This window comes from Rhea americana, unplaced genomic scaffold (assembly GCF_003343005.1).
Source record: "Rhea americana isolate MKP2758 unplaced genomic scaffold, rheAme1 scaffold_137, whole genome shotgun sequence".
NCBI lineage: Eukaryota > Metazoa > Chordata > Aves > Rheiformes > Rheidae > Rhea > Rhea americana.
Genome location: NW_028185450.1, coordinates 2,482,192 through 2,506,808, shown reverse-complemented (window position 1 = coordinate 2,506,808; position 24,617 = coordinate 2,482,192). Strand labels below are relative to the sequence as shown.

Sequence of the window (24,617 nt, the reverse complement as noted above, 5' to 3'; positions counted from 1 at the left end):
TGGCTTAACAGGAGTAGGTTTAAGCTCTTGCATAAGAGCCTACTGAATCTGGCTGTTTTGTGAAAATATGGGGACAACTTTTAACCTGAAGAAAGGGTGACTTTGTCTTTTTTTTTTCTTTTTGGTATTCTGCTCTCCTTTCAAATACTTCATGCTTATTACAGAGCAAATATCATTTGATTTCTCTTCTTGGGAAGAGTAAATCTGATTTAGACCTGTTCATCCAGAGTGTTGTTATAAATGCAACCTGGCAATACTTTACTCTCAGCCCTATCTTCTCTTCAGTTTATTTCTTTTTAATAATACCGATGTTAAAATAGGAGTTATATTTAAAGAATAGTGAAGAAAAAGGTTGAGTAAATCAGTTAACAGATGCCAGTGAGTATTAAGTACTTGTATCTGTAAGTTATAATGAGGTAAGGACAAGTTTTTACACTTCTGAAATCTTTCYTTTTTACAGGTGATAGTGCATAACCAAAGGCAGAACAGTTGTTCACTTAAAATGAGTAAGCACAAGCTGARTGAAGGGGAAAGATGAAGAATATCRGGTCATTCATATAGCAGGCCAGATAAGTGGAGTTTCACTCTCTTGTAGTTTCGTTTTTTGGAAAAGAGAGGCTGTTTGAATATTTTGTTGTGTGCATGTGAGTGTGTCTTCATTCTGAAATGATCCTACGTAACTTATAGAGAGGAAGAGGAAGATAAAGTTACTCTTTGTTTCAAAGAGGGAAGAGATGCCACAAATACATGTGGGGTGTTTTTTGTTTGTTTTTTAAAGTCTCAGATTAGTGTTTTGGTTTTTGTTTTATATATGAATTGGACTTTGTTTTAGATCTCAAGGCATTAAAATACCRTATCTTCTTTCCTAATAACAGCTCTGAAATATCTTTTGCTTTCTATTTCAGTCAGTATTAGACTTACCTATCCAATACTATATTACTAGCATATGATTTGCTACATTCATTTTCTTCTGGCACTGTTGTGAAGCAAGAGAAGACCTTCCTCTGTTTGTACAAAGAGCTTTATAAAGCCTGGGCATTAATGTGTCTTGCCATTTGCTAACTGGTAGAAGTGTAAAATCTTTACTTTGTTGTAATTGTTCTAAACTTGGAAGAAGAAAGTTATTCTATGGCTGTCTGTGAATTTAGGACCCAGAGGTGGTTGGAGCTGAATTGTCTCTGCTTACTCAGTTTTTCTTTCTCTGCATCATTAGTGTATAGGCAATTAAAGTAGTTTTTTTAAAAAATGAAGTTTACTAGTTTCTGGTTTGCAGCTGTGTACCATTTATGGTTGGTTTCTGGTATGAAGAAAGGCAATTTTGCATTTTCTTTTTTTTTAATGTTGCTGTAATAGAAATTGTTGTAGTTTTCAATCTTGGAGACTAGTTTGTACAAAGACTTCAGTGTATTCCCATGTGAACTTTCGATAATCTGTTTCTAGAGCTGACTGTATGCAGGTGACTGTTGCACTTAGACAAAAAAACAATTACTTCTAATGCTACTTGGATAGATGCAGTTGTTCCCTTACATTAAGTAATTTCTGCTCTAGGTGAAGTAAACCAATTACAATTTGATTTTGGTGGAGGATTAGTTATTTTATTCTGCTTCTTAAAGTGGAAGAAATCAGGTCACAGAGGCATATACATATGGAATTTCAAATCTGCTTAACTTCTGGGTTTATTTTCTTACAGTGAWTACCCAGAAGAGCATGAGAGATGAAATTGAATCAATTCTGCAGGAGMGAATAATGATTTTGGATGGAGGCATGGGTACCATGATCCAGCAGCATGCCCTTTCAGAAGAGGATTTCCGAGGRCATGAATTTAAAGATCATGCCAAGCCTTTGAAAGGCAATAATGACCTTCTCAGCATAACTCAACCTGGTATCATTTGTGACATTCACAAGGTAGGGTGTTCCGATTTCTGTCTCTTGACAAGAGATGGAGCGAGAATTCAACCTCTGTGCYTCCCTTCCCTTCCCCAAGCTACTGGCTTTCTGGAGTCTGCTGGGGTTGTGGAGGAGAATGCTAGGTAACCAGGTGGGAAAAAATAAGCATATATGACTGTTCTGGTTGCGAAAGAACAGCATTTGTGCCTTGGTTTCTAACATCACCCAGCTACTGTTGCTTTTAAATCTTTTTTTGACTTGGGTTCCTGATGCATTTCTATTAATTGTAGATTCTGATTTCTTTCATTATTCTTTCCTTTCCTCCTCCTCAGCTAACATTTAAAGTGCATCTAAGTAGGACAWATCTGAATTCTAGGTTTCTATTTCTATAACTGTATACTAAAGAGCTGTTAAATGTGACAGCCTGAAGCAAGCTTCTCCATAGAGCTTGAATATACCTATTTCCATCTGCTATCTCCTAGAATACTGATTTGTAGCCCATAGAATAAATGGGTTGACCTTTAGGAATTGGCAATCAAATTTATATCATTTATTATATTATTTCTGTATCATCAGTAAGACTTTTAAACTTGTCTTTTTATTTCTTGAACTGCAGATCTTACTGTAGTAGTTAGAACATTCAAATACTGTTGCAAACTATTATGCAGTTGAAGCCTCACATCTCTTTTTCTACTCATTTACTAAAAAGATCAATATTTCATTGCTTAGAATAATAATGAACTTGCAGTTGTGAGGTTTGGTATGCATTCAGTATTTTTATATTCTCATTCTAACTTCTAGTCTTTAGATTTTAAGAATGAACTTGCATAGCAGTTCAATTTTTACAGGTTTAGCAAAATGGAACATTACTTGAGAATGAATATTTTGAATTGGACCACTGGTAGCCTACTGTCCTGTCTTTGACAATGGTCAGCTRTAGGTGCTTTAGGAAGAGTGTAAGAAAAGACTAAGTCTGTAGTGATCCCCACACGTGCAGCAACTTGTGGGTCAGGAGCTTTCTGAGTCATCCGTGGTATCTTCATATTTTGTAGATAATAGTGGATGTTTTTTCTGAGGAGTGGACAGAACTCAAATTAACAGATGAAAATATTTCTATAGAGTAACTATAATCCCATGATATGCTCTTTTTTTTTTAGTGGTCCAGTGAGTCAGATCTCAGAAATCAGTAACTTTAAAAAGAAATGTTAGCTGTATCTTATATGACAAAGTAAGATTCAGTGATAAGCTAGGTGACATTTTCAGAGGCAAAACTGATTTTCCTGTTTAGTTCATATTATTTCCTATTATGATGATACACAGTAAAGTTGTAAAGCTGTTTGTCAGAATAAAGTTTTGAACTATACAAAAGACAGCACAAGGCTATACACATTCAACAAATCTTTCTCTTAAAAAAGTGTAGATGATATTCTGAAACTCTATTACTTGATTAGTTGCGTGTATATAGGAATCTGTATGTTCTCATACATGTACATATGTGTATTTCCATATGTATTTAGGAGGAGGAGTTGAGAGAAAGAATATCAGTTTGCAGCAAAACACTTTTAAAGCAAATTTAATTCTRTTCCATTGTCATTTGGATCAAGACTTTATTTGTCCTAATACCTCTTGAGCTCATCTACTTTTATGGGAAAATCCCAGTGGTATGTTTTTAATGGTTGCATCAGTATTTTTGACTCACTAATAGTCAAAATGTCTTTATCTCCTTGAATATGCAGGGGAAGGAATGCAATAGTAGCTTGTTTACGTATGTTGAAACAGATTTTCTTCCAATCATTTCCTATCAAACCTAATAGGTAAAGGGCAGTAATGCTGTCAAATTATTGGTAAAGCATTATAGTGATTGTTGTTCCCAGTTCTGCAAAAATATCTAAGAAACAGTTGATTCTCCCTGTACTTGCTTAGTTCAGTTTTGGGCTTTAAAAGGGCGCTCTCAGAAAGCTTATACATAGCCTGAAGTTTCCTCTTAATTATTGTTATAATAATTTCTAGACTCACTAGAAATTCGTATTTTTATGTATTTATATGCTGTTACTCTGTTTTCATTTTGAACAACCACAGAAAACAGTGGTAAAGTCCATCTTTCTCTGTGGTGTATCCAAGTCTGRCATAAAATAGATGTGGAATAAATTGAATACTGGTGGATTATAATCATGTTCCAATATACAGTTTTATGCATTCTTGTCTCTAAATGAAAAATAGGGTTGTTCTTTTTCTCTGTATCTTCAGTGATGCTTGAAATGAGGAAGTGTTTGCTAAATGTATAGATGGATAATGTTCCTGTCACTTAAGAGTTAACCTGAACAGCAAGAGTAGTTAGGAAGAGAGGAAGGCAGTTGATAAAGGTAATCAAAATGCAAGCTAGACTCTACAGAAGTTTTTCAATTTACATTGATTTCAGTTTACTTCACTGGGAATTAGACAAATAACTGAAGCAGAACACTTAATTATTTTTGTGAGTCTGGGCCATTAATTAAAGTTTAAATGTCATCTGCACAAACCATAATTCTCCTAAGCTTGTATTCTGTCCCAGTATGCTCTTCTGCTGTGCAGTTCCCTCCCCGAGGTTTTAAGTTTTCTCTCTCTCGCTTGTTATATAACTGCTGCCTTTTTGGGGATTGTCCACAGCAGGCTCTGCTTGCTGATGGCATTTGGGCTGCTCCTCACTTTGTCCCTGTTTGAAAATGTAGAGTGTGCTCCAGGCTCTGAAGTCAGTAGTGAAGGTGACTCTGTAAATGTCACATGTTAATAGAAAGTGTGACTGACACTAAAATGCTGGAAACTTGTTATATGGAACACTTCTGTTTGAATTAGGCGATGACTAATTTGTGACTTCTTTAAACTGAACGCAACAAAATAATTGAGGGCCTTTGTTCCAGATCTCAGTTCTGGAAATGCTAGAGATACTTTTTTTTTCCTTTCATGTCTTGCAGGAATACTTGCTGTCAGGTGCTGACATCATTGAAACTAACACTTTCAGCAGCACCCGAGTTGCACAAGCTGACTATGGCCTTGAGCATTTGGTAAGAATTCTGAACTGTTTAGACATTAAAATGTTAATCAAGATTTTTGTCTCAGCGGAGTAGCTTAATCCCAGAGTCCATCAGGATTGTGTTGACTGACTGCATGCTGTCTCTTGAGCTATGTGACCAGAGTCTCTGYTGACAGCCAGAGACCATCCTGGTGTATTTGTAGCTCATTTCCATTGTTGCAGGCAAGAGAAGGAAAACTATTATGCTTGTTACGTGTAACGGTCATAGCGTGCCACTTGTTCATGGAGGCAGAGGCAATAGTAATTTGTCCTAGGTTTTGGTTGAGTGTTCACAGAAGGTCTTAGTTCTGTGAACAGGAATGTTTTGCTTTAGTGCTTCCAGTTCACTAAGTGCTGCAGTGGAACAGTTTTGTTCCAGGTTCTTGTCTGTGTGCTCAGCTCTCTGGCCTGGAGAGCTGTTGCAGACAGGAGAGGATTGTGCTATGTGGAACTCCTCTTAAGCTTGAATTTATCTTATCTGTTCTGTGGCTTATATTGTTTTGAACTTGGAGATATTTATGAAAGAAAATAAATGGAAAGATGCCACCTGAATGAAAGGTCATTTTAAAAGTACGTTAATTTTGTCTACTTAATGTCCTGCTCTTGAGCTTCCATTGACTTCAGTAGGATTTAATTAGTACCTTGCATTTGTTTTGCAAGGTACTGATTTTTGCAAATTTTACTATTAGCAGCTGTAGAGTGAGACAAATGTGAGATGAGGCCTATCATGTCACAAAGTTGCTCAGATGTATAGTCGTTCCCTTTGAGGTTTTATACTAGCATGTGTGTTTTTTTCTGGCTTAGGGAGCCTTCAGAGTGCACTGCAGGCTACTTAATGGAAGTGCTATATTTCTTTGAGGAAGAAGTATTCTGTACAGAGCTAAGAGTTTGTTGGTAATTTTCCGTAATTGTTCTAGGCATATCGGTTAAACAGAGTCTCAGCACAGGTGGCCAGAAAAGCAGCAGATGATGTAACTGCTCAGACAGGTGAGYGATATTTATTTTAATTTCCTATTTCTTTACACTTTTAACTGTCTTGCTACAATTTCTGGAAARATGTTATCTGGAGGATAACTTAATGGTTTACATCACAGGGACACAGCTTGCAGAGACACACACAGTTTGTTTTATGCACAGTAATAATTTTGCTGAAATCAGTGTGATACGAAGAAAGGGATGCATTTTTGCAAGGTATGTCCTTAGTATGTTCTACAGGATGGCTGTCCTGTGCTCAGCTGCTTTAGACTGTAAGAGATACACTTGCAAAATGACAGATGCATTTTAGAGAAGATAAATTCAGCAGTGACTGTTAGGAGTTGATTAGGTTTGTAAGATACAGCTCTCATCTTTTAAATACAGAATTAGGATAGTTGACTCTGGGTGGATGTGGATTACCAGTTACTCCTTGTGTAAAACTCTTGTTTTCAGGAGCTCGACAATGGCTGGAATTTTCTTAGYACTAGACCATCAGCTGTAAATGCATAGTCTTTTACCTTTGTGGCTTTATTAATGCCTTCTTTGAAAGACAAGAAATTTGTTCTTAYATTCTAGCATCAAAGTGTATTTCTAGCTAATAGTACTACTCTGTGTCTAGGTACCACCTTATTGATATGATTCATAATATGGAATAAATTTGTAAGATTTGAAACACGCTTTTAAATATGTTTTTTTTWAAACAAATACACCTCACAGTATCTATCTCGTGATAAGTAATGAAAAACTCCAGAATAGTTTGACACTGTGCATTTGCAGTAGTTGAGTGAGGCCTCCTATGTAAGACACAAATGATAATTAAAAGAAAATATGACTTAAGACAATAGCTTGCAGTTGCCTTTTTCTTAAATGTTCTTCTGTGTAGTGTGTGTATATACAGAACATCTTGTGGGATAAAATTAAACAGAGAAGTCAGCTGTGCTGGATAATCATATATACTATCCAGAGCAAAGTAAATTCTTGCTTTGAGACAAGTGTTTCCTGTAATATACTCCTTCGCCTTTGCACAATATCTATGTTTGGGAAATCTTGGAGGTTTTTTCTAATGATATGGCTGTCATTGTAAAACTAAAGGTAAGTTGGTGGTTTTTTGCTCTCTCTTCACTTAGGAATTAGGAGATATGTTGCTGGAGCCATGGGTCCAACAAACAGAACACTCTCTGTCTCCCCCTCTGTGGAAAGACCAGATTATAGGAACATAAGTAAGTATTTATATAGCAATCAGGTTACTTAATTTAGGTGATAGACTTAAAAATGATACTTCCAGGTAATGTTAGCATAATTCCTCTTTTATAGCTTTTGATGAACTGGTTGAAGCATATACAGAACAAGCTAAAGGACTTTTGGATGGAGGAGTGGATATCATGTTAGTAGAAACCATATTTGATACAGCCAATGCCAAGGTGAGACTCCTGGAGAAAAATCCTCAGTAATATAAGTATTTGGTGAACTGCATAAGTAAATTCGGTGTGGTACTTGAAAGAACTGTCAGCTACTGCTTRTTGAACACACAAAAAGACTTCAGTTCATTGTAAACAGGTAAAATATAAGGAAATATTTTTTAATGATAAAACAGCCTTTTCCGGATTTTTTTTCCTTTATATTTTAATATATACTGTTAATACTGTTTCTGGCTCTCCGTGCCAACCTTTATTCCAAGCATCACTGTTGTATTGCAAGACACCTCTGAAAGTATTTAGTGTTTTTATTTTCCAATGTAAGCATGTCTGTCCAGAGGATGCTTGTGTTAACTGAAGAGAGGATGTGCAGTGTGTTTGATTGCAGGAGGAGGAAAGCTTGTGAGAGAGTCCTGTTAAAATATATTTTTTGGGAACTCTGACACATTGTAGGCGGCTTTATTAAAAAGATTGAGGGGGGAACAGGGAACTGGAGGTTAAACAGGTGATGAATTATACCAAAATTTATCTGATTTTGATACCTCTTCATTTTTCTAATAATTGCTCAATGCAAGTGATGGAATTGTTAGGGAGCTTTTAACTGTCTTGCAATTTTATGTGGGAAAGTCTGGCTGGATATACACACAGCATTTCTTCAGATGTTTGCTGAAGGCTGATGTGTGGTGGAATTACTCATCATTTGCAGACTTGACCAGGAGGACCCCAAAGGCTTGACAGTGCTAAAGGAAGTTCACATTCACATGGAACTTCCTAGGGAGCTGGGAAATTTTCAGGAGCTTTCCCAAAGGGGAGCCTCTGCAGTCCTTACTGTTACAATCTGTGGAAGATAGAATTCTTCTGCAGGCTGCATGGCTAATTATATTCAAGGGCAGTGAATATATGCTGAGAATAAACAGCCATTTGGGGGTGGCGGTTATGCTGCAGAAAGGAGTGATGAATACAGGCTTATGTGATTTCGGGTTCATAAAAGCCTTGATCTTATTTGGTTACTCCATGATACTTATTTTCTCCTTGTTGCCAAGATGTATTTGAAAATCTAGAAAATATTAGAGRTGAGAGAAACCTTGCTTGCATGCACTAAATTCTCACGGGCAGTATGAGGTAGCAAGTTATGTGAAGAACCACAGAAACTTTTTTTAAAAAAGAGGTGTTTGTGTGCAATAAGCCAGACAGACAAAAAATGAACTGAATAACTCTCAAATCAGCTATTAACATTTTGCAATTTATTATTGATGGCTATAGGCGGCTCTTTTTGCTCTCCAGAAGTTGTTTGAGGAAGAGTACGATCCCCGACCGATATTTGTAAGTATGTATTGTTTATTTACTTAATGCTTTACATATACTTAGGCCTGGTTCCTGAATAGATGGAAATAGCAGTTGATAAAGGCATTTTGAAATATGGCTTGAGATGAAGAAAGTTAGTGTCATAATGTGCTTTTCTGTCCTGTCACGTGATTGTGGAAAGAGAAACTTATATGGGAAGCACCTCATGAAATCAGCCTTACGTAGTTCCATCCAGCTATCAAACTGAAGCTTAAGGAATTACTTCATTCCTATGTCAGAATATTTATACAAGAAAAAGAGCTGGTAATGGGACTTTCTCAAGTTTCCTTCCCAAGGTGTAGTAAGAACCAGTGCTTCAAAGATGAAATTAAGTATTTTTTTCCAAATACTCAAGTGACAGGTGGTGACTTTATGTTAAAAAAGGTCTGTCAAATGCCTTTTTCTGACAATGGGCGGTAATGAATATATAGAGACAAATACAAAAACAGGATAAGCTTATTTTGAAAGGTTTTTGTTTTATATTCTTCCTGGTTTCTACATTTTGCGACTCAGGCTTTCTGACCTACAGGTTGTATCTGTTCATACCTTCTGTTGAATCTGTTTATTCCGTTTTTGAACCTATGTTCAAACCATTGTGGGACCCAAACATCCACAAAATTCAGAGTTAGTAAATACTGCATCTTATTGCATTGTGCAGAAGTGTGTTTTACTCTTGGTCATCCCACTTGATAACTTCTTTGATGTCTCTCYGTTTGTTGCTTGAAGGAGCTGGTGGGCAGCTGTTCCATATTTCTCTTTTGTAGTCGTAGCATTTGTAGACTTCTATGATGTCCTCCCTTAGTCACCTCTTTTCTTTTTCGTATTGAAGAGTTCTTGTCTGTTTAGTTGCTCTATACCATTCCTTCATCATCCTTGTCACCGTTCTGTTTGCAGCTTCCTGGAATCAAAGAGGAATAGGAACAGCATAGAGTAGTCAAACTGCAGCAGRGATTTGTGTGACAGCAGGCGTTCTGCCTTGTTCCATTTCTATCTTGAGAATTCCTACCATTTCACTTGGTTTACTGGTAGGGAGCTTTGGGTTTGTTTTCATAAAACTTTCTCCTGTTGTTCAGATTGGTTTCCTGAGCAGTAAGGGCTAGTTCAGAATGTGTCATTATGTAAAGTTAGATTTTTTTTTCCTGCATTCACCATTTTGTATTTGTCAGCAGTGAGTTTCAATTTATTTTATTATCCATTCAGTTGGGATTGTGAGACTTTTCTGATTTTCTTGTAGTTCGCTTTCTGTCTTCATTAACTAGAATAGAGTTGTCGGTATGCCTAGCTGCCTTGTTCTGTGCTCCTTTTCACTTCAGTTATGAATATGTTGAAGAGTACAATCTCTAGCACAATTCTTAGGGATTCCACTGGTCACCTTGGCTGAAGGAAAGTAGCATCTGTATTAAGGCATGTTTTGGAGGACATCATGGGTTTACCTTTGCATGGAATCTTCTAGGGTAAAACTTATTCTAGCCCCTGGGAAAAGGCAATAGAGTATAGGTGTAAGAAATCTTTTCTGGATCATTCAAACACTCTTGGAATTCTGAGTTCTCAACATGGTTATTGTTAATTGAGGTCAAGACATTATTTRTTGTTTGCACATCTCTCTCTGTGTATAGTAAGTGTGTGCCTGCTGTGAGATTACAACATAGATGACATTCCCCTGTGACCAAAGGAGTTACCTGTTTAACACTTCCCCCTCTCTTACCCCCTTTCCCTGCCAAAAAATCTCAACAACCCTATAATAGCAGTCCTGAGACCTGAAATAACTTAAAGGAGGAGGCAGGGAATATGGGGGAAGCTGTGCCTGCTGATAGCTGCCTAAATAGGTAACCGCTGCTGATTTCAAGCATTGAGGTTTAGAGGCATGAGAACGATACTAATGTTGCCTTACTGCTGAATGGTTTGTGGTAGTTGTCTTTGAGAGAGAGAAAACTAGTTGGTCAAAGGTTTAAAGGCTTCCAGGGGATAGAAGATTTTATTTTTCTCTTTGAGTTGTACTTCATCACTTTGAATGGAATATAGTTCCATCTGTTTTGACTTTCACAGTTCAGCCTTTTAAACTATTGTCTTTATCATTAATTTAATTCTTCTCTTTTCTATGTCCCTTTGATATTTAGGTGTCTGGAACTATTGTAGATAAGAGTGGGCGCACTCTCTCAGGCCAGACAGGAGAGGCGTTCATCATTAGCATTTCCCACAGTGAGCCACTTTGGTAAGGACATGTATCTTTGTCTTAGTAAGTTATTTGTAAGTTGTGATTCTTTTTATTTAAACTCTTGCTTACAGCAAAATCAAAGATACAGTAGCTGTGATCATATTCAGTCAAGTGTGTTGCATATGTGTTCTTCTGTTGCTGTTCCCCTGGCTGGAATTATGTTTCCGAAGAATTCTAAGCTCCTTTTAAAGCATTTAGCTAAATTCTTTTTTTCATTTTTTTCTGTTTATAACAGCCACTGAAATCACAATTAGGTCACARCATGAAAAAAAAGAAATTTTGGTTTGACAACTATCTCAAATTCTGCAAAGAGCTAATTCCTGATATAAGCAGGACCTGTGCCTCCTTGGTAGAGGGAAGCAATACCAATTCAAAATGTTCCAGGGTAGATTGAAAGAGCAAATCATAAGACTTCCTTCTGGTGTTCTTTTTTCTAAACTCCTATAAAATTGCAAACATTCGCTAAGTATTTTTCTTAAAGTGTATTGTTGTTTTGAAAGTTCCTTATGCTTCCATTTACTTATGTTCTTTTCTATTCAGGCAAAAAGATGAAATAAGTATAAGATTAGAGATACGAAAAGCAAGATATAGCAGATTTTGGTCATTGTACAATCTTGCATGTTAATTTGCATACTATTTTGTTTCTCTAGCCTTTTGTATTTCTGTGCTCTTTTCTGCCTCTTCCTTCCCTCTTCTTCCTTTCTTACCATTTCTTCTTTCAGATCAGTTCTTTGCATGAAAGTTTACGCTGAAAATAGCATATTCTAGCAAAAAGACACCTCACCTAAAATACTTAATTCGCTGGTAGCAATGCATGCCAAGCACATTGTGATGAGCCATTGTTTGTTTTTACAACAGAATTCCAGCTAAAACTCTCAATCTGTCATTCCAATGATACAAAAGCAGAAGACTACATTCACAGCTTTCCTGACTGCCCTTGAGGCTCCACTTTCCCAGACCAGACGGTGCTCCAGAAGTAACATATGGAGCCTCTTGGAACAGGGTGGTAGCTGACTCCTTCTCTCAGCATCATAGCCTAGTGATCCATATTTGGCATGAATCTGTCTCTGATAMGCTTGCTCATGACTCTGTTGTCTCTGAAGAGGAGAGAAGGGCACTGGAGCAGAAATCGGAAATTTATTAAACCATATTTCATAAAAGCTATCTTATATGTCTGAATGCTTAGGGCCTGTTTCTCTTTTATGTGAAGCCTACTATATAGCAATATGGCAGAAGGGTCTTAATGTGGGAGCAGATTGTGTTTTAATTGTGTTTCTGCTGCTGAATTGGTACAAAGTGGCTTTAGGGTTGAGAAGAAGCTGGTTGTCTTCATTTAGTAATAGTATCATAGGGATCATCTTGTGTCTGTTTGTGTGTTTCCAGTTGGCTTTTATATCCCATTCAGGGTGATGCATTGTCCATAAATCAGTTTGGTTCGAGGCCCGTTTAAAAAGTGTATGATCTGTGTCCTGTTGATGCAGCTAGTGGCTGGGAAATGTGTGAACTGTTCTTAAAGAGGAGTGCTGAAGGCCTGGTGGTCAGCTGCTTGCTCTGAAGGGTGCTCAGATGTGGTGTGAGTTTCCTTTGTGTTATTTCAGATCCTGTGATTGTTTTTACTGTGATAGTGTTAAGAAGACATACTTCAAGTTCAGGGCCCTAATGTGTTGTTTGTTCTGACTCTAAAGGTGCTTTGCAGTCTTAGCTTTTGCAGGAGCTGATAAGTGGATGCTACAAAGAAATGAGCAAGGGGGGGATGATTTTCAAGGTGAGGATGTGATGTTTTTTATACTAGTGATGGTGGCGTACCAGCTGCCTGGTTCCAGACTGTCAGCTTCTGAGGCCAGGCTAATGGATTTGCTTTCTCAAATATTTTCTCTCCTGATGATGCTGAGTGGCATGTGAAGATGATGCTGGCAGCAGAAGTTACTTTTTTGCTTCTGAATGAATGTACATGTGATTGAGTAGTCTTGAAACAAGGCACAGAGGGTGCCAGGCTTATAGATCTGTCAAATATCCCTGTGGCAGGCAATCCTTCAGGCAGTCTGGAGGCGTTCTGGAGGGCTGATGCACAGTAAGTCAAGTGAGAACATCAAAAAGTGCTCATTTGCTGAGTATGCRAGCTTCCTTTGCGGTATCTCACTGCTGAGGGGAGGTAAAGAGAGTGGCAGATGAGTCAATACTCAAACAGAGACAGATGGATCTGAGATGAGGCAGGGAGTAATGAAGCTGCCTCATACGAAAGACGGTTATCTTATCAKGAGAGGGGGGGAAAAAGTGTGAGCTGGAGGCTTGTAAATCAAACGTGTCTTAACAATAGTAAATATATTGCATTTGTGTGCCTTTGATTAGGACGGACAGTGTCATTAACAACTCTTAGCATGCTTTGCTTCAAAAATCCTAAAGGATAAGCCCACACTTTGCAATAAATTCCAGATCTTCATTGTTCTCATTGTGTGTTCCTTGATTTAGTACATGCTGTATATATCTGGGGGAACGATTTAAATGTATGTAAGCGCAAAATGAGGAGATAGAAATGAAGGATTCTTTTAAAACCTCTTCTGTGTAAGTAGAATGGCCCATACAAAATGCATTAGAGAAAAACACGTTGAAGGTAAATCTGGCTATTAAAAAAAAGCTGTGAGAAGAAGGGTTTTGTGCATTGTTTGGTTCAGGAAACTGACTGTACAGGGTCTGTTCAGGTCCCCACTCTCAGATGATGCTAGGAGCCACTTGGATCTCAAGGATTTGTCATTCTGTCCAACAAGTGAATCAGGTATTTGCTGCTGTTATCTGTGCAGTTACCAGTATGAAGCTCTTAACTGCCCCTAGGAAACAGGAGAAAAGTAAAAGCCATTTTGTGCTCCCAGTCCTGCTCAAGRATTTATTACTTCTGACCTCTGGGAAACTGAGTTTCCTCTCGTATGTGCACTTTATTAATTTTGTTATTTCTGAGGTGGCCTGTTGTTCAGTTAGCTGGGAGATGTGCATATTATCTCTTCCAGTCTCTGTGGAGTAGCTTGTGTCCTCCCTGAAACTGTTCTAGGAAAGGAGAAAGCTTTTTTGCACCTTCTTCTTCCAGCAGCACTGTGAGCACCATTTGACTTTTACAGAGCTGGTAAGATGGCTACTAGAATGGTGCAGAGTGATAAGGAAACATCTGTAAAAGGTCTCTGACATACTTTATGAAAGAAAAGTTTTCCTTTCTAATATCAGTGTAGTCATTCTGAGTTCAAACCACACTTATGTATCTGTAGTTGAATGAAGAAAACAGGTTTGTACCTGTTATACTGGTGAAGTTGTTTAAGAAGCGTATTCATGTGCAAAGATTCCTGTTGTAGTGCTGTCTAAGTCACTAAGATGCAGGATAATACACTGAGCAGATTCAATGCAAAAGCTTAGTGCTGCCATAATGCATCTTCAGGGATGCACTCAGTTTCTTCCAGTGTTGACAAAATCTATGTGCAAATTTTAAAGAAAATTAGGAGATAGCAGTTTGAGGTAATTCTTTGCTCTTTCAGCTTTTTTTTCATGTATCTTCCTGTAGCACAGAACTCCCTTTCACTGTCATTCTTATTCCACCTGTTCTCTCTCTCATCCAGAAAGTATGGAGCCGTCATGTTGCTATGGTTGCTATCAGAATGCCGCCACTTTCCTTCTGGACTTTGAAATGAAATCTTGATTTACTATTCCCAATTCAATTCAGTCCCTTCCTTGGGGACTCTCCCTTACCCTTCTCTTCCACCCTCAGAGGCTTGTCATTTTGCTGCGATGGTATCTTCCCCCATCCATCAAGTCTTGCTGTGTTGATGATCGTTCAAGAAAAGGGAGATCAGAGTGGTTGAGTTGCAGATGATTGTGGGAGTTTGTAGTTACTGGCAGTAACTACAGAACTCTTTTTTTTTGTAATAGGTGTTTTTGTGTTTTCCTACAAATGAAAATATTTTTTTCTAGTGTTGGCTTAAATTGCGCTTTAGGGGCAGTTGAAATGCGACCTTTCATTGAAACAATTGGAAAGTGTACAACGGCCTACATCATCTGTTACCCCAATGCAGGTATGTTGTGAGTGCATGTGCACATATTGCTGTCCTTTTATACAGAAGAAATGTATTTAAACATTCCATCCCATTAGAAATAAGAGTTTAATTAGCTTGAAAATGTTGTTGCTACCATTAAAAGCAAATTAAGCATTTTTAAGCTTCTGAAAATAACTGTTTTTAGTTCTGTGACAATGAATCCACAACACTTTCTTGCATAATTAATAATAATTATTGAGTAATGATTGCAAAGGTGACGAGGCACTGTAGTCTACATTCTCATACAAGTTTACATTCTTTAAATATGTGTTTTATGGAATTTGATTGTGCTCTTGTGAGGTTTTAAACGAATTACAATAGTAGGAAAATTATTTTTCAAGGTCTTCCTAACACTTTTGGTGGTTATGATGAAACTCCAGAAGTAACTGCCAAGCATATAAAGGTATGTAATATTTCTTTTAAATGTGTCATACCTTGCAAATTAGCAGATATAGACATGTATCTTTGTATTTTATGTTCATTTATTACAGTACTGTGTTATTTTTTTTCCTTGGATGGCTCTGTATGTCAGTTTGTCTGTTTATAGCCAGTAGTGCTTTTGAGGTGTCAGGGTAAGAGAAACTAGGTAATTCTGAAAACCATAATTACTTTGGACTCCCTTTGCCTACACTAAACAGCTTTGTTGCAGTTTGATCTGCAGATATTTTTCATTTACACTCCTACATTCTTGTTTGCCATTTGGGAATTGTTCAAAAAGCTGACTGGTTTTTATAAACTTGGCAGAGTTCTACAGAGTTGCATTTGTAGGAACAACTGATACTGGTGGTGTTCAAGTGCAAGATGTCCTTCCAGGCACTACTCAATCTATGAGAGACAGAACTGTGTGGTTGGACTTGCTGTGTGTCAGCAAGAGTGCAGCATCTTCTGCATGTTAATTACCTTCTATACTGTAGTATCGATGATCTCAGTATTCATCCAAATTTTCATCTATGACTTGATCATAAAGTGGGCCAGTTTCAAATGCACTTTGCTAAAATTGGGTATCAAAATTGCCAGTTAGCTTTAGGCACTCATATCTGAAAACAAATCCTAAGACAAAGAAATAGTGCTGATGTTTCTTCATCTGATTTTTGATTTTTTTTTCTTGTGATCCTCTGACTTGCTTAATATATGGAGAATATAGATGTTAGATATCTCTGTTAACACTAAATTCTCTCTTTTTCTTGCTTTTACAGAATTTTGCTCTGGATGGTTTGGTTAATATAGTTGGAGGTTGCTGTGGGACTACACCAGCACATATCAGGTACTTTATGAACTACAACTTCAGATGCACTGAAAAGTAGAATAAATGCAATTTCCTTGGAGCAGTATTCCGTGGCATGTCTTAAAATTTCCTTAAAAAATGGATCACTTGAATGAAAATAGCAAGAGTGTGTGCAGTAGAAATAATCTGGTTTTCATAGCGATGTGTGTTTTGGGGAATGGGTAGAGGAGGTTCTAAAAAGATTATACCCCTGCTGTTTTGTCTTCTAAAATTGTTCCAGAATCATTCCTCCTTCTTTACCATTGGATAGAACAGAGTTCTCATCTTTGTTCCCTTGCTTTCTGTTTCTTGGGCCCCTAGCTAGCCAATAAAATGTCAGATTTTGTTTGATGGTAAAAGGAAGGCTGGRAGAGGGGAGAAGGGGAGGGAAAAAACTGTAATGGGATTTGGGAGTGCTATAAAGCTGCTGTTAGTCCCGGACAGTTGGGAGAAGTGTTTCATATCTTTCTCCGTAGAAGTAGCACAGACCCCCCCCCCCCCCTTCTTTACCTAGGCTTAAAAGAGAAGGGGCCTTTATGGTTCGTTTTTACCCTTATGTGGACTGGGAGGAGGTGGTCATGAGTGTGCAGAGAACAGTGTGCGTTGTTCCTGACTGGAGTGAAAAGAAGGATAATAGCTCATGAACTTCATGAGTTGTTCTGGGATCTGAGAAATGCATCTCGACACAAAGTAATATTTGTCCCTTGTTGTTTCACTGCAATCAGCAATTGCTCACTTCAGTAAATCATGAATGCGGATAAGAGTCACTGTAGTTGAAGGTGGATACTGATATCTGTCAGGCTACTTGCATGTGAGCTTCCAGTTGTTATAATTTATAATGTTCTATGTTTGATAAGTCTTCGTCTTTGTACATTCCCTGCAAATAGCCACATAGGATCTTCAAGGAGTATATTTTTTGCATTTGACCACACAAAGTGAAACATGTTCATTAGCCTTGTCTGTGACAGGGCTGAATTGGAGATGTGGCATGTACGTGGTTTAATTTTATTCAAAAACTTTGATCATTCTATCTTCTTTCTATAACTYAGGAAAATTGCTGAAGCCGTGAAATCATGTAAACCTCGCATTCCACCTTCTTCTCTCTCTGAAGGATACATGCTGCTATCAGGTAAAACAGAGAGTAACAGTTTGAGCTTTCTAACTCATGTAACCTTCCTTTATAAATATACTTGCTATTCTCTGTTAATCAGAATGGCTATGCGTTTCTGGTTCTACCTGAACCCAGCAAGCTTATGGATGTCTATCCAGATGTAAATCTTATTGTTTTGGCCTGTCTCAAGCTGAATCCAAAGGACTAATAGCACAATTTATTGCAATCTTGTATAATATAACCAAGCCAGCATATTTTACTCAGTAAATCTCAGACACTTTAAAATGGTGAGTTATATTTATCCTTACTTTGCAGCTGGGGAGAGCTAGGCCCAGAGAGGTTGGGTAATTTGACTACAGCTGATGGCAGAGCTGGGGAGAGATCCTAGTTCATGTTATAGCAATACATCCAGCTCTATGTCTTTCTTTYCTTCTTTCCCTTTTTCCTTTTTTCCCTTTTTCCTTTTTTCCCCTTTTCCTTTTTTCCCTTTTTCTCTTTTCCTTTTTTAACAATTTGGCTCTGTAGATTATTCAGCCAGGCCTTTTTTTAAGCCACTGGGCTAGGTTTCCAAATATAACAGATCCTTCATGTTGGGTTTGTATTTTATATCTCAAAGTCAAAATAGTTTAATATAAATGAAATAAATCATGGTTTGCACCATGGTTTCCTGCAGGAGCCTTCTCTGTTCCACCTATGGTTTGTTTACTGCTGAGCTGCCTGTTACCCAAGAGTCCTTCTTGGATGTTGCCTTGTTTCTCTCAACTTASATGTATGGTTAAGACCATTCCTTTGTTTGGCAGTCAGTTCAGGGGGTTTATTCTCTGGTGGTGTTAGAGTCAAGAGATAACATAGTTGGAAATGGAAAGGCATGCATGGATGCCCAGAGCATCACAGCTTCATGTCATTTTATATTGGACAAATTAGCTATTACTATGGGTCAGGTAAATTATTGACTGTCACTGAGGAAGCATAGAAACAATTGCATATGTGTTGGAAGTGGTTTCGTATTTATAATTAACTTGTTTCATCATGTTGCTTTGGTGGTTACTCGTTAGATCTGTGCGTATCCTCATATGCTGATAAACCTCGATTCCCAAAGAAAGATTTGTGTTTCACAGATTAGAAAGAGATTTTTGCCTTACACAGTTTTTTCTTTTCATATTTTCACAAATATGCTCAAAAATATCTTTTAAAGGTCTGGAGCCATTCAGGATTGGGCCATACACCAACTTCGTTAATATTGGCGAACGCTGCAATGTTGCAGGATCACGGAAGTTTGCTAAACTCATCATGGCAGGCAACTACGAAGTATATTTTCTTTAACAATGATCTGTATAGATAATGCTCTGATTTTCGTTGCTCTGTTGCATTGTATAGTAGCTTTTTCTTTTTCTGGCACAGAGCACTACTCTAGGCCAGTTACGAGAGGAAGAAAACAAGAGGAATTTACTTTCTCATTGCCCTTTGTTGCTATGCTTATCAGCTGCTATTAAATGCACAAGAAGGGTTTTTACAAAGGTTTTTTTGACAAGTGTTACAGGAAACATGATTTTCCATTTTGATTTTAGTTAAACATGATGATGGTGTAGAAAATGTCCTGGTCTGGCTGTATCTGGAGTAGATTTACAGAAGAGAGAGAGAAAGAAGGAAAGAGATTGTAATCCCTCCTCCCTCACACATGTTCAGTATATCTGACATGGGAGAGACGGTGCTGCTCTGCAGCCTCTTTCTCCTGCCCCTCCCTTCTCCAGCCCTGGTCAGCATTATGGTTGCATCTGTGCRTACTTTCATCACTGACTCTAGCATGCTAAGCGAGAGTTGCTACAGAAAAAGATGTTTAGATGCCACTTGAAATGACTATAGGGCCGAAGTGAAAAGGCTAAAGGGCTCATTCTTTGTTGATAAAAATTGTTACTATAAATTTATTTCTTACGAGCTGAGGTTCTGCCCCAAAACATGCTCTGCTGTTCTAACTGATGCAATCAAAATTAAGGCTTTAGCTTGGTTTTACGAGGTCTGGTTCTTAAGGTCTTACGATTCATGAAGCAAGTTAGGCCTATTAAGTAAAGAGCTTAAATACAGCTTGTTAGGGACTGTGAACAACTAAAAGCCTTTTTGTTTTGTTTTGCTTTTTCCKCTCATTAATCTGCAGCGTGATTAAAAAAAAGAGAAAGAATGAACAGACACAAGTATTCGGATAATCGTGTGGGCTGGAAGGAAGGCTTTATTATTTCCTTCTTAGCACTTGGTGATTATTTTGCAGCTGGAAAAAATGCCAAATAACCTCCAAAAATAAAGTACTCTGTGTTTAAAAAAGAGCATAGCTTGTGACACCAGACCCTTGTTTATACCATCATCATTCTGTTTTCCTGTCATGTGCAATCAGAAATCCTTGTTACTATGCATATCTTAGATCTTTCAATTAAATATATGACCAGCTGTTGAAAATTTATAGCACTATCAGGTCTCTGGTGCCGTGTTTTTATGAATGAAATAGTTATCGATTGTGCCACGCTAATGACTTCTGAATTACTGTATGTTAAAGGACTGTTTCYTTACTCTCTTACAGATTGCCTTCTAAATTTTTATGAAAGGATGTTTTTATTTTGATCATTTATAGGGTTGCACACTTTTTTGGAAAGTGAAATGTTATCTTGAGAATGACTAGGCTGTGTTTTCTGCTGACTTGTTCTGGTTTTTGAATCTTTTCCTCAGGAAGCACTTAGTGTAGCCAAAGCGCAAGTTGAGATGGGAGCCCAGGTTCTTGATATCAATATGGACGATGGGATGTTGGATGGCCCTGCTGCTATGGCCAGATTTTGTAACTTCATTTCTTCAGAACCTGATATTGCAAAGGTAGTGACTGAATTGCACCAAAGCACAATACAGGACATTTTGTTGACCTGGAAGTTGTCTTTCAGAAAATTTTGATACTGATTTGTTTACTAACTAGGTTAGATACTTAGAAAGGAAGTGTAGGTGTATAAAATGATCCTTCATTAGAAGTATATTAAAAATCCAGAGGCATCAGAGCACCCTGTTCTGATGCCCTTCTTGAGGCAGTGTTGGACAGTAGTGAAGAGGGGAAGGTACTGTAATAAGAAAGCCTTTTGGAGGAACTGATGTTTTAACGTTCTCTGTTTTCAGCTAAACATATGTCAGTCTTCTTCATTGGTTAAAGCTGAGTGTAGGTTCCTATTCCAACAGTTTTGAGCCACAGTCAATGTATAGGCAATGCATGACTGAGCTATTTCACACAAAACCTTAAAAATGCTAGGGATATGCTATCTGAAAGGTCCTTGTGCTAAGTAAGTGAATTCTCTAGAAACAAATACCTCATTCAGAAACGCAAGACAATACAGAGGGGATAGGTCTCTATGAGATGGAATATACACAGAACCTCTTGAGTTAAATTTGCTCTGAGTTTGCATTTAAAGCAAAGTGAATCAGCAAGTGCTAGCTAGRAACTTCATATTCATAAAAGCTGATAAATATTGTGCTTGCTTTTATGTCCAGATTGGCAAACGATATGTGGAACATTTAACTCATAACCTTTATGTATTGTCCTTGCTCACCCTGTGTTATTTGCAGGTGCCGTTATGCATTGACTCTTCAAATTTCTCAGTGATTGAAGCAGGTTTAAAATGCTGCCAAGGGAAATGCATTGTGAACAGCATCAGTCTGAAGGAAGGTGAGAAAGACTTTCTCGACAAGGCAAGGAAAGTTAAGTTGTATGGAGCAGCTGTGGTTGTCATGGCTTTTGATGAAGTGGGCCAGGTGAGTGTCACTTTGCTAAAGGAGATACTTTTCACTGGCATAGGTGATTTAAAGAGGCCTCTGCTCGTAACAGTATTTTTGACCCTGATTTATAAGCATTTCTTATATTGCTCACCCATTTGAGGAATTCAAGTTTTGCTCCAAATTTACTGCTGTTAGCGCAAGTTTTTTTTTGCTTACTCTGTTATGCTGAGCTCTTCCTTCATTCACAAAAGACTTTCTAATTCAGAAATTGAGTTTTATATTAGAATGGAATCTTTGTGAATTCGTTTATCTTTTTTTCAAGTGTTAAACTTTGCATAGGATGGTGAAATGTTGGAGAACAAAATCATTTTTTTTAACGAGTAGAATAAAAACTATAGATACAGATGTGGTAGTGATATTTTTTAATACAAAATTCTTATGTATAATCCTTTTCTGATATTCATGATGTTCAGATCAGGGCTGAGGCTGTAAATGATTTCTGGGGTCTTTGCTTTTTATGTTATCTGTTAGTTTCATGGAGTAATTCTTTTTCTTCCCCAGGCAACAGAAACGGAAAACAAGATTGCCATTTGTACCAGAGCTTATCACCTCCTTGTGGAAAAACTGTCCTTCAATCCAAATGATATAATATTTGACCCTAATATTTTGACTATAGGTACTGGAATGGAAGAACATAACTTATATGCCATGAATTTTATCAATGCTACTAAAACTATAAAAGTGAGTTAAAAGTTTATTTTGACTTAAAGTATTTGACTGGATTTACTTTAAAAAAAATCTGATCGCTACAAAACAACAAGCATTTTAAATTAATGGGGAGGSCTATTCCTGTGAAGTGCCGCTGTTCCCCTATATTGCTTTATTTCCATTGGCAGACCTTTAATAGTTCTATAAATATATTTCAATCCATTAACTCTACCGTAAAAATACTATASTAATTAAATAAGGTAACAATCACATTCAGTGTTCCAGCCAAAAGGACCTCTTTGAAGGTATATGAAAGCTGCTCTTTTTAATTAATATAGGTTCAATTACTGTGGGTGGACTTTGTACAGTAACTTGACTTTTTGTTTAGCCAAAATGTATGTCAGGAGAGGCAGAAATGAAGATTACCTGAATATAGCCAGGGAGGCTGTACTCTTGCATTTCAAAAGGCAAATAAGGTGGTCTGGTGATGTTCTGCCAGAAGCAGTCTGGGGCTTGAATATCTCATAAGGCATTTTGTTGGCATGTGCCTTTTTGGAGAGAGGCTGCTCCCTCGAGGTTAGCTGCTCAAGTACATGAGCTAGCTCAAGTTCATGAGCAGCTAATCATTCCTGGAACATGCAGGTGGGCAGGGAGGTTGCTTCTGCTTTGCTGGCTGAGACAGGGGAGGAGACATAAGTAGGTTGGCCAAGGTGAACATCTGGGATGCTGCTGTGCGTTTAGAAGAGCACCAGTGACTACTGAAACTCTGGTAGTTGCTTATATATATCTAAGCTGAATCTTATCTCTTATTTGTAGTTTTTTATTTAGAGATTTGAATTTCTTTTTATAAGCCTCAATAACTGTAGAAGGGTCTGGAACAGGAAAGAGAAAAAGAGAGGGCATTGGCAGTGTTCCACAGCTCAGGGACCAGGTGTTTTATGGGCTGTTTACTTTGCTTGGATTTCCCTTTTGGAAACAGCTTTTCTAAAAATTTACATACAATTCCATTAGGAAACTCTGCCAGGAGCCAGGATAAGTGGAGGCCTTTCCAACCTGTCCTTCTCCTTTCGAGGAATGGATGCTATTCGAGAAGCAATGCACGGAGTATTCCTTTACCATGCAATTAAGGTATGGTGTGGTTTTGGCCCCCGTGTGTTTGTGCTTTGCAAATATGCAGGGTTGTATCTGAGAGCCGTGGTAAGGGGATTCTGTGTGTTTTTTCAGTATGGCATGGACATGGGAATTGTGAATGCTGGGAATCTGCCAGTGTATGATGATATCCACAAGGAATTGCTGCAGCTGTGTGAGAAYCTTATCTGGAACAAAGATCCTGATGCGACAGAGAAACTTCTACATTATGCTCAGGTAACTTTCAATTTTAAGCTTTGAATAGTGGTTGGCTTAGCACCTGGGCTTCAGCACCTCCCTGCTGATAATAGATAGAACATCCTATAAAATGTGTGTCAATGTAACAGTGGTCATTAGAAGTTACTGCTGATACTGTGTACAGTTCAGTTACTGAAAAGTAAACAGAACATGAACTCTGTAACAGATTGAGCCTGTCCAATTTCACAGGTGCCCTGAAAGATCCTGTAGCGGAGTTTTTCAGGTGCTTCAGTAGATCAAACTGCGTATGTGTTCCCTTAAAACACCAAGACAGAAAAGGCTAACCCATAGCCAAACTAAACCTCGTTGCTGTAGCACAATTGCCAAGTGTCCCGTGGGAGGCAAAGACATTAAACGTGTCTCTTTAGTGGTGAAGGTTTGCTTGGAGTATACGTGAAAATTAAAGTGGTCATCTGCAGTTCCTGGCTATGCCCTGGACTTACAGTTCAGGATGTCGCTCATGTCAGAATGGGGATCAGCTCATTAGCGTTTATGAGATACTGTCATGATGGTGGTGATGAAAGATACAGATTACACTCCTGGTGGGTTCCAGATTATCAAACATGAGAYTGCTGAAATCCTGTTCTGAACAGAGCCAACAGCAAAAATCTCTCTSGATGAGGTGGCTCCTACAGTTAGAGATGAGTGCATCTAGAGGTTGCGTGCCCTTTTTGTAGCTCCTGGCTGCATTGTTTATGTGTGCATCTGTAGCCTGCATCATAGTTACACCTGCTTATCAGAAACAAGGGCAACGTGTTTAATAACCGTACAGTAAAAACAGTACTATCTGTACCCCTTGCACCTAGGCTGTTTTATAATGTGCTGTTAGTATTGAAGCAATTCACTTTTAAGTTATCTTCTCTGTGTAAGAAGATATTTACTGTTAGGGGAGAGAGAAAAACACACACACACATGCACACATRCAAAAGAATAAAATTTAGTAAAAAGATGAAGGCCTTAAAGGACAGAGCTACAAAACCATTGACACAGCAAACATAGATCACTATTTAATGGAATTTTCAGATATTACTTGCATGTATTTTGGATTTTAAATACCTCCTGTATGAATCTCTGAGAGCAACTAGATACACACACTCCAGGGGRTCACTTAAAATTAAACATTTCTGTTAGGTTTTAATTCAAGGTGACTTAACTTTAAAGAGGATCAATCACAGAATCATAGAATCGGTAAGGTTGGAAGGGACCTCTGGAGATCATCTAGTCCAACCGCCCTGCTCAAGCAGGGTCACCTAGAGCATGTTAGAAAGGGTTGCATCCAGGCAGGCCTTGAATCTCTGCAGAGAAGGAGACTCCACAACCTCTCTGGGCAACCTGGTCCAGTGCTCCGTCACTCTCACAGGGAASAAATTCCCCCTCACGGTCAGGCAGAACTTCCTGTGCTTCAKTTTCTGCCCATTGCCTCTTGTCCTGTCACACGGGGCAACTGAA

General features: G+C 38.0%; 1 protein-coding gene across 2 annotated transcripts in view; it reads left to right on the top strand.

Moving 5' to 3' along the window:
- The first annotated feature begins 456 nt into the window (after nucleotides 1–456).
- The window catches only part of MTR (5-methyltetrahydrofolate-homocysteine methyltransferase), a 49,435-nt gene continuing 25,274 nt past the window's right edge, over nucleotides 457–24,617 (top strand). Inside the window, exons 1-18 of one of the 2 annotated variants that reach the window (XM_085298278.1) lie at nucleotides 457–506; nucleotides 1,691–1,905; nucleotides 4,839–4,928; nucleotides 5,854–5,923; nucleotides 7,039–7,131; nucleotides 7,226–7,332; nucleotides 8,590–8,649; nucleotides 10,788–10,882; nucleotides 14,837–14,937; nucleotides 15,300–15,361; nucleotides 16,155–16,222; nucleotides 17,272–17,351; nucleotides 18,529–18,641; nucleotides 20,049–20,189; nucleotides 20,925–21,110; nucleotides 21,636–21,815; nucleotides 22,794–22,910; nucleotides 23,007–23,147. In XM_085298278.1, coding sequence (XP_085154404.1) covers nucleotides 503–506; nucleotides 1,691–1,905; nucleotides 4,839–4,928; nucleotides 5,854–5,923; nucleotides 7,039–7,131; nucleotides 7,226–7,332; nucleotides 8,590–8,649; nucleotides 10,788–10,882; nucleotides 14,837–14,937; nucleotides 15,300–15,361; nucleotides 16,155–16,222; nucleotides 17,272–17,351; nucleotides 18,529–18,641; nucleotides 20,049–20,189; nucleotides 20,925–21,110; nucleotides 21,636–21,815; nucleotides 22,794–22,910; nucleotides 23,007–23,147 — 1,923 coding nt within the window. In that variant the 5' untranslated portion in view covers nucleotides 457–502. Of the gene's footprint in view, nucleotides 507–1,690; nucleotides 1,906–4,838; nucleotides 4,929–5,853; nucleotides 5,924–7,038; nucleotides 7,132–7,225; nucleotides 7,333–8,589; nucleotides 8,650–10,787; nucleotides 10,883–14,836; nucleotides 14,938–15,299; nucleotides 15,362–16,154; nucleotides 16,223–17,271; nucleotides 17,352–18,528; nucleotides 18,642–20,048; nucleotides 20,190–20,924; nucleotides 21,111–21,635; nucleotides 21,816–22,793; nucleotides 22,911–23,006; nucleotides 23,148–24,617 lie in introns of those variants that run through there. The other variant, XM_085298279.1, reaches the window with a different exon arrangement.